Source organism: Eleutherodactylus coqui, chromosome 8 (genome assembly GCF_035609145.1).
Source record: "Eleutherodactylus coqui strain aEleCoq1 chromosome 8, aEleCoq1.hap1, whole genome shotgun sequence".
Taxonomy (NCBI): Eukaryota; Metazoa; Chordata; class Amphibia; order Anura; family Eleutherodactylidae; genus Eleutherodactylus; species Eleutherodactylus coqui.
In genome coordinates this window covers 74,462,050-74,474,089 of record NC_089844.1, presented here as the reverse complement: position 1 = coordinate 74,474,089, position 12,040 = coordinate 74,462,050, and the positions used below count along the sequence as shown (strand labels likewise).

Genomic DNA, 12,040 nt, shown 5'->3' with positions numbered 1-12,040 from the left:
TTACGGCACACAAACTGCAACAAAAATGACCTGATAACTTTATTCTATGGGTCAGTGTGATTACTACGATACCAAACTTGTATGGTGTTTTTTTGCTGTAGTAGTTGTATTTTTTTTCAAAAACATTAAATTTTTAAACATTATTTTCTGCTGCATCTTCTGCGCGCAATAACTTTTTAATTTTTTCGTCGACGTACTTGAGCAAGGGTTCATTTTTTGCCTTTTCTTTTTAGCATTCGTTTGATCACTTACACAATATACTGCAGTACGTCAGTATTGAAGTGTATGGCATTTCTGCAGGCAGTCTATTAAGACAGGCAAAAGGCCTGTCCTTATTAACAGGAATACATGGAAGCCCTGCATCCTTCAGAAGGCCCCCGGATGCCATGACATCTGGACGGCATCTCATGGTCTTATCACTGATCAGGGAATTAAAGTGTTAACAGCCACCATTAGTGTGAATGCTGGCCACAGCTGTTATGGCAGGGTGTCAGCTGTCAAAGACTGTTCACACCGGCCGTGTATGGAGCAGACTTGGCTGCTGATCCTCCTCCATATTAACCCTGCGCACCCAGGACTTACATATACGTCCTGGGGCAGTAGGGGATTAATATTTAATATTGGCCCACTACCGCATTGTGGATATGCCTACTGAGCATATTGACGCCATGGACTTGGGTCCCTTGTTCAGACTCCTCTCTGTTAGCCACACTGGAGAACCAACTGCCAAAGTCAGCCATTCATCTACTTATGTCCCATGTAGTACCTTATTTCTCCTGCAGTGGCCGCTAGGACCCCATCCCAGTGATAACTGGGGTCTGCTGCAGATGTTAGCCATTATAGATGTAGTGATTAAAGGAGATGTCCCGCGCCGAAACGGGTTTTTTTTTTTTTAACCCCCCCCCCCCCGTTCGGCGCGAGACAACCCCGATGCAGGGGTTAAAAAAACCACCCGCACAGCGCTTACCTGAATCCCGGCGGTCCGGCGTCTTCATACTCACCTGCTGAAGATGGCCGCCGGGATCCTCTGTCTTCGTGGACCGCAGCTCTTCTGTGCGGTCCACTGCCGATTCCAGCCTCCTGATTGGCTGGAATCGGCACGTGACGGGGCGGAGCTACACGGAGCTACACGGAGCCCCATAGAGAAGAGGAGAAGACCCGGACTGCGCAAGCGCGGCTAATTTGGCCATCGGAGGGCGAAAATTAGTCGGCACCATGGAGACGAGGACGCCAGCAACGGAGCAGGTAAGTATAAAACTTTTTATAACTTCTGTATGGCTCATAATTAATGCACAATGTACATTACAAAGTGCATTAATATGGCCATACAGAAGTGTATAGACCCACTTGCTGCCTCGGGACATCTCCTTTAACTGATTACTAAATGGTTTCACACTTTGAGAAGGGTTCTCCATATGAACCTTGAAAGCTGTGTAACCTGAATACAACAACATTAGTCAATATTATTTTTGTAATCTTACACCCCTTCAGTATTATTGGATGTCCCACTTGATTATCTCTAATTTAAAATAATTGCTGATACTGTATGGAAATTCTGTTCTGGGACCACATTACTACATTCAGCCCCTCATAGTTTGGGCAGTATGAACCTGGTGACAGACTCTTTTTAATGTGTGTAAAAGGTTAGTTTGGTTAAAAAATAAATAAATAAATAAAAATCTGCTCAGTGCTGTGTAACCTGCATCACCCGGTCATACTTGCATCACCCGATCCCGTGCCGCTCATATTCTGACCGTGCCTGGGTTCCAGCGATGATGTTGTGTAACAGCGAAATATGATTGCTGTAGCCAATTACTGGCTGATCCTGGCTTATACCCAGCTGGTAATTGACTGCAGCAGTCACTTGGCCCTATGACAGAATGTCATGTCTGGAGCCGGAAGAAGAATGCAGCAGTGTACCCGGCACCAATGGAACAGAAGCTGTGGAGCATCATGTGACATAACTATGACTTTATGTTTTTATCTAGCGCTAAGCAGATTTCAGTTTCACTTTTTTTGCCTCAGACTAACACTTTAAAAGAGCTGGACATTGACTTACCGGGTGGCCACTTATAGTTGGCACTGGGGAGACCGTTTTCATTTTTCTGTAGATGGTTCTTATTATGGTGATGATGGAAGTACACCGCTTAAAATTTGTACACACAGTACATAATCTAGAAAGTCAGACATATGAATGTTGTATCACTATATTTATCATTTTATATGTTGGATGTCTCGTACAGGCAATGCTGTGTAGGAACTGAACTGGTGGACTGGCTCATGCAGCAAAGCTCATGTGTTCATTCCCGGACGCAAGCAGTGGGAATGTGGCAGGTCGTACTGGAGGAGGGAGTCCTTAACCACGGTAAAGACAGATGTTATGCTATCAAAGCACTTGTATCCAGCAATTGCCCAATGCTCTAGAAATATTATGTATATAAGTTTAATAATCTGAGGAGATTCCACTAAAATGTTAATTATTATGTTTCTGGATTAAAAAAAATTGAAATGAGTGAAAAGTTTTTAAATTAATTAATATTAGAAAAATAAAAGGTAATACAAGTTTTAAAAAAAACTTTTCCCATATTTATAATAAAACTAAACAAAATAAACCAAAAACATATTTGGTATTGCTGTATCCGTATATGTACGATCTATCAAAGTAATGCATTAATTTTCCTGTATGGTGAACACCATGAGAAAAAAAAAAAAATTCACAACACTGGAATTGCGCTTTTTTGGACACCCAGTCTCCAAGAAAATATTTAATAAGAGGCAATCAACAAGTCATATGAACTTCATAATGGTGTCAGTAGAAACTACAAGACATTCCGCAAACAACGAGCCCCCATTGGAAAAATAAAAAGTTCTGGCTGTCAGAATATGGTGAGAGAAAATCATTCAGAAGTTTTCCAACTTTTTTTTTTTTAAGTAGTACAGCAAAAGAAATCTATATAAATTTGGTATTGTTGCAATCACACTGACCCATAGAATAAAATTATCATGTCGTTTCTGCCACAGTGAGTACATCATAAAACCAAAACGCCCCAACCCCCCCCCCCCCCCAAAAGAAAGATGCAGAATTGCGTTTTTCTACATTTTACTCCAATTTTAATACATTTTTCAAACATTGTACAGTATCATTCAAAAAAAAATAGTGGTATTCAAAAACACAAGCCATCCTGCAAAATACAGGCCCTCCGACAGCTAGGACATTGAGAAATAAGATGGCTAGGATTTATTTGAAAGTAGGGAAGTGAAAAGTAAAAAAAAAAAGTGGCATCATTAAGGGGTTAAATTACTAACTGCTAAACTAGAGCATTACTCTTTAATATCCTCTTGTATTATTAATCATTATGCCAGTAAGCCTCTTAAATATCTGAGCTGCCTCGTCTGTATTGCGACATACATTTTGCTTCCGTCTCAGAGCTCATTTTTCATAATTTACTACATCTGGCAGAATTGGGCCTCGTTACTGCAATGAGCCCGATGGTACCACTGAGAGCCCCGCTTCTCTAATCACTTAGGCTCTTGTCAGCTCCTGGCTGAGCTTTAAGGAATGCTTACACTTACACTACTAGTACTGCAACTACTACTCCTCATGCCAAGTCATCTGCTGCAGATTTTGGGGTCTGTAGATCACCAAAAGATTAAGTCGAAACGCTATTGGTTAGACTCTGTTATGGATCTTGTCCTACGAAAGCTGGAGATCCTAGTGTTAAAAGGTGAAATCATTAAGAGGAGGACCGGCCGGCTTGCAGCGAGCAGCAGATTGTTGGTAAAGCCCTTCAGCAGGGAGGTTTTGTTAGATTCTGCCTTTAACTGTTTTATTTACAGATCATTCTGTTTGGAGGGACCGTCGCTCTCCTTGCTTCGCTGCTTCCCACTCTTCTACGACTATACTTTGCCCTCTGGTGGCTGCATTGGTTATATAACACGTCCATCAGATAGCAGGACTGTAAAAGCACACAGGTTTAAAATCCTAATAAAAAGATTAATTTATGGCATAAATTAAATTTTTTTGGATTGAATTTTTGAAAATGTGTAGCTTTCTCCACAACCCCCTATACAGATCTCCTCATTGAGTGAAACTTATAAAACAACTGATTCTTGATTAACATTTGTTGCAATTTCTTTTCCAGCAGTGTAGCAATAGTAAAGCCCATACCGAACAGTAAGGGGAAGTGAGGAATTGTATAGTTAGAGCAGTGTTCCCTAACTCCAGGCGTCAAGGCACCATAACAGGTCAGGTTTTCAGGATTTCCTCAGTATTACACAGGTGATGTAATTATGGTCTCATTGCCACAGGTGTTCTTACTATAGGATGTCCTGAAAACATGACCGGTTGGGGGTCCGTGAGGATTGGAGTTGGGAGATACGGAGTTAGAGAATTATGTTGACTGTACACAGTAGATGAAGCTTGGCAAGACCCACTGAATTAGAAGAAATAGCTGTTTTTAAGGGCCCATTCAGGCATCCATATATTTGGACTCTGTGCTGTCTGTGTATTCCATGGATGGTCTCTCTGAAAAATATAATTGCTCCATGTCTTACTTTTTCTTGTTTTCACAGACAAGAAAAGGACATGCAATGTGCAGGGTCCGGGGTGATCAGACTGCACATGGAGGGGTGTCCGTGTGCTGTTGAGTGCAAGTTACACCTGAGTTTCTTGGGCGCAGCATGCATACAGCTGTGTAAATCTGGCCTTAATATTATTTAACATGATATATTACTTTACTGTGTGATTCATGTCTGCACGCAGCTCTTAACTTTAAGGGCATTTTAGGGGCCCAACAATTAGGCACGATTGTTCCAATATATTCCAATATTTATGGAATTTTGACAAAATTGGTTAATCGTACGCCTAACTATAATCCCACAAAATCCCCAGCCTTTTGCAAGAATTGATGCTGTTTTGAAGGCAAAAGGGCAGTCACACCAAATATTGATTTGATGTAGATCTCTCTTTTGTTCATTCACTTTGCATTATGTTAATTGGAGAAAACTATTAAAGGGGTTGTTTGTTACAGGACAACTTCCCTTTAATGGGACTTTTGGTATTAAAATAACAAATAGAGTAGTACTTACCTCTCCTTCACCGGTGGGATCTAGTGCTGCTGCCCCGCTGTGGTCCTGACATTTGTTTTGACAACGTCTGTCAGAGAAAGTCAGGTGACCGCCACAGTCACTCAGAGGCTGCAGCATCGCCTCCCATTCTCCTGGCATTGGTACTCACATCCTAAAACTTTTGCACAATACTGTATATAGAATTCAATTATAAAATTTCCCCTGTTTGCAGCTGCCATTAGGGGAAAGGGAGCTGAGGAGTTTACTGTATATTGTTATTACTGACTTCTTTGTATAGCCAGTATGCAGTAAACTCCTGATGTCCCCCTAGTGGCTGCACAGGAAACTGAATCTCTGTATTAGAAAAATGGTTCTCTGACTGTTACAAAGATAAATTAAGAAATTAATATTTAATTGAAAAACATTAAACATAAAAGCTAGGTATTAAATTTAATATGCCTAAAATGAGGGGGGGGGGGTGTAATATGCTGCAGTCAACCACTGAGGCTCGTGATTGGTTGCAGCAGCCTATGACATCCTGCCACCAGGCTGACTGCAGTTTATAAACAAAGTGCTTGTGTGGTGAATGGAGATGTGGCACCGTGGCCACTGGGATCCGGGATGAGTGAGTCTAGGCTATTTTATTTATTTGGTCATGGCCAGCTGTATCTAACTTAAAAACGCTTTTAATCCACACTAATTCACAATATTTATTGTCTATGAGCTGTACCACCATATGCAATAATTGAAGGTAATAATAATCACAGCATAGCATGACATCACTATATTGGGTCATATAAGTATAACCTCTATTAGGTATGCCTTAAACATAAGGATCCTTATGCTACACGCAGGAAGTTGGAACCAATACACTGCCCAAAGAAAGCAAGCTATATAAAATGGCATAAGGAGAACCTGGTAATAGCAACCACTACTGGGCAAGGCAGACAACATAGGTTATAAATACATATCTCACAAACAGGCTTATGGTGCACAACATTTCCCAGTAAGCAAACAATTTATAGATTTGCCAGCAGATGAAACCGAATAAACATAAGCTATGGGTAAAATAAATGGCACAATCTTATCACTCGATTCCTGGTTCCACTAATATATAGTGTGTGTATATATGTATACATACCGGTGTATATATATATATGTGTGTGTGTGTATGTATGTATAATATATATATAATATATATAATGTGCGTGTGTGTATATATATATGTGTGTGTGTGTGTGTGTGTGTGTGTGTGTGTGTATATATGTATATATATATATATATATATATAACACACACACACACACACACACATATATGTGAGTATGTAATATGTATATAATGTGTGTGTAATGGTGCGATTAGGTTACACTGGCATAGATGTCCAAATATGTTCAGAACTGAAAACATGGGCAACCAAATAGGGAGGGTTCTCTAACGGACCCTGTTATACTCTAGAGGTCTACATGCTCTATTACCAAATCATGGGTTAGCCATCCTGAAAAGGGTGAACCTGAATGAGGATAGTCCTAGTTGCAGATCCCTAGCTATGCCCCTTTTAAAGACAAAAAATGTGTTATTTTTATGAACGTCCTGCTACCAGTATTTCCTGCATGTTTTGCCCATTAGTGTATATAAGCTCATCAGCGGAAAAGATTAGGATACATTATTCAATGAAAAATAGGAGTGGGTGAATCAATTGCAGTCACCATTTATCCCTTAGCAGACAGACCCTGTTATATCTCTACATACTCCTCACTGTCATATAAGTATAGTAAGAAAACTATTTGCTTTAGCTTATTGCTTTAATGAATCAGAATGTGTCTACAGATAGATAACTTGTATTGTCTTCATGTTCCCTCCATTACCTCTCCACAGTTGACCAGGAATACTACTTCCAAGATAAATACTTGTTTTATCGGTTTCTTGACGATGAACATGAAGATTTGCCTATGCCGACAGATGAGGAGAAAAGGGAAAGTGAAGAAGACCTCCAGGATACCCTTCTCCTCTTGTCCCAAATAGGACCTGATGCACATATGAGAATGATTCTCAGAAAACCGTAATTTCCTTTCTCGTTTCATAGCTTTATATATTGATGTAATAAACTGTATAATGTATACCACACTGATAATATCTAGAACTTGTTGTAGAGAATTAGTGCTGAATGTAGAAATATAAGATATATATAATTAGTCTTATTCATTACCAGAAAGTAGTCTCTATAACTTCAAATTTATAGATTTGATGTTTGTGTTGCCAAGAAACATTTAAAAACCATGTTTGAAGCCTTGGATGAAGGCTCAAGAGGTGTCACCTTCCCTACCAAACCTACCTCCAACAATATAAGAAAAGTAGCAATGGACAACAAAAAGTGAGAAAGAAAAAGAGTTTAGGAAAAGGATGGAAGGAGGTGGACAGGGCTCCATTCTGACACCTGGGATAGCAGAGCCATTTAAAGGAAGTGTCGCTTTTAGAGATGAGCGAGCATACTCGATAAGGCAAACTACTCGAGCGAGTAGTGCCTTATTCGAGTACCTGCCCGCTCGTCTCTAAAGATTCGGGTGCCGACAAGGGGCGGGGAGGAACGCAGGGAAGATCTCTCTGTCCCTCGCTCCCCCCTGCTCACCGTCGCAACTCACCTGTCACCCGCGCCGGGAGCTGAATCTTTAGAGACGAGCGGGCAGGTACTCGAATAAGGCACTACTCGCTCGAGTAGTTTGCCTTATCAAGTATGCTCGCTCATCTCTAGTCCCTTTGGACAGTGGGGGCCCGACTGCTGAAACTTCCACCGATCACAAGAACAGGGGTCCTAAAGGTTTCTGAACAAATGGAGTAGTGGTCACGCAAAGGCAGTACTGCTCCATTTATTTCAAGTCCTCATTTAAATAATTGGTGAGGAGGTGTACATGCTTGACCAATGCCCGATTGATTCAGGGACCTTTGAGAGCCTTGTTCTCTGAGTCAGTGGTGTACCAGGGATTTTAGCCCCACCAATCAGCTACGTACCTCCTATCCTGTGGTTAGAGAATACGTTAATTTTGTGGGGCAATTCTGTTAATAAAAAGAAGTGCAGTAAGCCATTTTGGCAAGTGTTCACAGCTAAAACCCAATTTAAAGGGTTCGTATCACTAGGTGAATGCCAGATGAACCATGGGCAGTGTGAAGTCAGGACAAGAATGGACATTGCAGGCATGTATGTTTTAATCTGAAACTCCACAGTGTTTCAGGGGAAAAAAAGTACTTCAAAAAGCCTCCGGGAACGGGGCATGGGAGACTTCTCCTCACCCGGATCAGCTAGATGGACAGATTTCTCCCTGTTGGTGTATAGGGTGAAACCTGTCAATCCAACACATCCAGACAAGGAGGAGCCAATGGAGCCTCCACCCCTGTGGATCGTATCTCCGTTTCCTGCAGCTTTTAAAAACATACATGAATAAAACCTAAATTACTGCAGTGTCCGTGCCAGTCCAGTTCAGGCAGCATGAAGTTAGAGTCAAGTTCACTTTAAAGCAGATTAAGCGCTCTCACTGTTTCTTGAGTATAGAACTGTAGTTTGTACGTTATGAATACTATATCTGGTGGGAGTTAGGTTACACTTTGTACATGCTTTGTTTCTATTTATCAGGCCTGGCCAGCGGACGGCGGATGATCTAGAGATAATATTTGAAGAACTTATTCACATTAAGGCCTTATCTCATCTCTCCACCACGGTGGGTCACCTTCAGATTACTTTGGCTATGTGTGGTCTGTTCGATGACAACAGCTGAAAGAAACAACCCTGAACGTAGATTTATTACTGTTCTGTTCTTTCTTGAAGGTTAAACGGGAACTGGCTGGATTTTTAATCTTTGAATCTCACCCAAAAGCGGGAACAGTGTGTAAGTGGAATTCTACCAACAACTCAGACTTGTAATAAGCCGCAATGTGGAGATCTGGAGAGACCAAGCAATACTTATATAATAGCAACTTTTTAACTACCAGACATTTTTATATTAGTTTGCTTTTTTTTCATCCCTACATTCCAAGAACCATAACTTTTTCATTTTTCTGTCGACATTAGCTGTATCAGTGCTTGTTTTTTGTGGGACTAGTTGTGTGTTTTAATTGTACAATTTAATGCAGCATTTAACCCCTTAATGTTACAGTATATAAGTTTACGTCCTGGCTGCGATGTACTTAATGCAACAGGACATAAACTTACATCCTGCCCGCCTCCCACTACAACAGTGGGGATACATACAAACAGCGATCCTTGCTGTTAACCCTCTATCATAGCAGTCCAGAAGTACTGCAATGCATTATCATAGCAATCATAGCTGTTATGGTTCAAGTCTACCTCTTTTTTGTGCACTTTCCCCTATTTGTATATATATACAAAAATTAAAAATCCAATATATTTGGTACTGTCGTATTAGTAACGACCTGTACAGTAAATTAAACACACCATGTATCCTGCACGACAAAAATATTTTTTTTTAAATGGGGGCAAAATGCTTATTTTGTTCATTTTTCCTCCAAAAAACTGCAAAAGTGATCAAAAAAGTTGTATGTACCCCAAAACCATACAAATAAAAACTATAGCTTGTCATGCAAGAAACAAGCCCTCACAGGGCTCCGACCATGGAAAAATTAGAAAGTTATTAGAATGCAATGTAGAAACTTTTGTTGTTTGTGTAAAAGGGGAAAGACCTAAAAAAAAAAATTTTGGGTATTCTCATAATCATACTGACCTGCAGATAAAATGTATTATGTCATTTATGCTGTGTTATTAAAGGGGTTGTCCCGCGCCGAAACGGGTTTTTGTTTTTTTTAACCCCCCCCCCCCCCCCCCCGTTCGGCGCGAGACAACCCCGATGCAGGGGTTAAAAAAACAAACCGGGTAGTACTTACCCGAATCCCGGCGGTCCGGCGTCTTCATACTCACCTGCTGAAGATGGCCGCCGGGATCCTCTCTCTCTGTGGACCGCAGGGCTTCTGTGCGGTCCATTGCCGATTCCAGCCTCCTGATTGGCTGGAATCGGCACGTGACGGGGCGGAGCTACACGGAGCCAGCATTCTGCACGAGCGGCCCCATTGAAGACAGCAGAAGACCCGGACTGCGCAAGCGCGGCTAATTTGGCCATTAGAGGCCGAAAATTAGTCGGCACCATGGAGACGAGGACGCCAGCAACGGAGCAGGTAAGTATAAAACTTTTGATAACTTCTGTATGGCTCATAATTAATGCACAATGTACATTACAAAGTGCATTAATATGGCCATACAGAAGTGTATAGACCCACTTGCTGCCGCGGGACAACCCCTTTAAGGCTTCGTTCAGACTAGCGTGATTTAGTGATTTACACGGTGCTAACATGCAGGAATTCTGCGGTCAACCAGCTGTTCCATGCTCTGTGGAGCAACCCGTTCACAAGTCTGCATGCAGCACGGAGCTGACTGGCAAGTCGGCACTCGCTGTCCTATCTTTTTTTTTAAAAACTTCATGTGAGCGCTTCCATAGCAACCTATTGGTTGCTATAGAGGCGTGGTTTACACACTGCTGTAGCAGCGTATCAATCACGCTCGTCTGAATGAGGCATAACGATGTAAAAAAAAAAAAACAACAATGGCAGAATTGAGAATTGATGTGTTTTTTCTCTCTGCTCAAAAAAAATTAATAAAAGTTTTACAATACATTATATGTACCCACAAATGGTACCAATAAAAACTACAGTTTGCCACTCAAAAAACAAGATTCCATATGGCCATGTCTATGGAAAAATAAAAAAGTTATGACTTTTGAAAAAGTGGAGCTGAAAATCCCCCCAAAATTGTTGCGTGTTTTGGGTCAAAAAGGGTTAATGTACTGTAAAACTTTTTAAAAATGTTGTATGAGGTTGTTTTTTGCTGCAGTTTTTATTGCCACCATTTTTATTCATATTTTGATCATGTTTTATGTAGTTTATATCAGTAGAAGGGGTGACCAAAAAAAGGTATTCTGGCATCAGGTTTTTTTTTTTTCCTTTTTAAAGTGTTGACTGTGACAGATAAGATAGTTGGGGCTTTTAAGTATGCAGCAATGACAATTATGAGGGTTTTTTTACATTCTAATTGTTTGCAGGGAAAAAAAAAATTTTCTTTGTAAATTTTATTTCACTTACATTTTACATTATTTTTTAGCCCCCTTAGGGGACTTGAACTTGCGATTGTTTGATCACTTGTACAATATACTGCAATACTTCAATATTGCACTATAGTTGATATGTTAACATGAAGAGTATAAAGTACTGCCATAGGCTGGACATCATATGGTTAAATACACGGCATCACTGGAGTCTTCACTAGGCCCATGTCAGCTGTCGACACCTCACAATCTCATTGAGTCAGAGGAGTACACACCCTCCGCCTGACCACTTACATGCCACAATCCATATTTACCTTGCACTTAAGATGTCAAACAACTGCAATTGGAGCTACCATTGTTCCCAACTGTTCACAGCAGGGGTCAGCTGTCAGAAAGAGCCTGGCTCCAGAGTCTGTTTCATACCCACCTCTCACCTCTATGGCGTGTGTGTACTGTGCATCACAGAGGAAGAAGGGCTTAACAATTTGTTTGGGCCAGTGTTCTATTTGGATGCTTGCTGAACTTGGGCTCAAATTACTCAAAGATCTGACTATTAGAGGGGAGGGGTCCGTATTGAGTGATTATGGTATTACACATGCACCAATAGGACATATCAAAATTCCCAATAATTGATGTGTTTTCTATTTGCAGTGTTTAATCAAGGAGAAGAGGGGACCTCTTGGTACATCATCTTAAAGGGATCAGTAAATGTGGTCATCTACGGGAAGGTATTACTTTCTGACGTATTCTCTATAAAAACTGCAGATATTATCAACCGTGACCTCCTGTGAGATACAGATGTGTCTGTTAGGAAAGATATTAGTAATGTCAGGTTCGAGCCGGCACTGGTGGACAATGAGGCCACCTTC

At 40.9% G+C, this 12,040-nt stretch overlaps 1 protein-coding gene across 3 annotated transcripts in view; it reads left to right on the top strand.

Annotated features, from left to right (window-relative positions):
- The window catches only part of RAPGEF4 (Rap guanine nucleotide exchange factor 4), a 270,214-nt gene that overhangs the window by 160,604 nt on the left and 97,570 nt on the right, over nt 1-12,040 (top strand). For all 3 annotated transcript variants that reach the window (XM_066575843.1, XM_066575842.1, XM_066575840.1), the window contains 5 exons: nt 2,244-2,365; nt 6,946-7,129; nt 8,696-8,780; nt 8,888-8,948; nt 11,823-11,899. In XM_066575843.1, the coding sequence (XP_066431940.1) occupies nt 2,244-2,365; nt 6,946-7,129; nt 8,696-8,780; nt 8,888-8,948; nt 11,823-11,899 (529 nt within the window). The remainder of the gene's footprint in view (nt 1-2,243; nt 2,366-6,945; nt 7,130-8,695; nt 8,781-8,887; nt 8,949-11,822; nt 11,900-12,040) is intronic.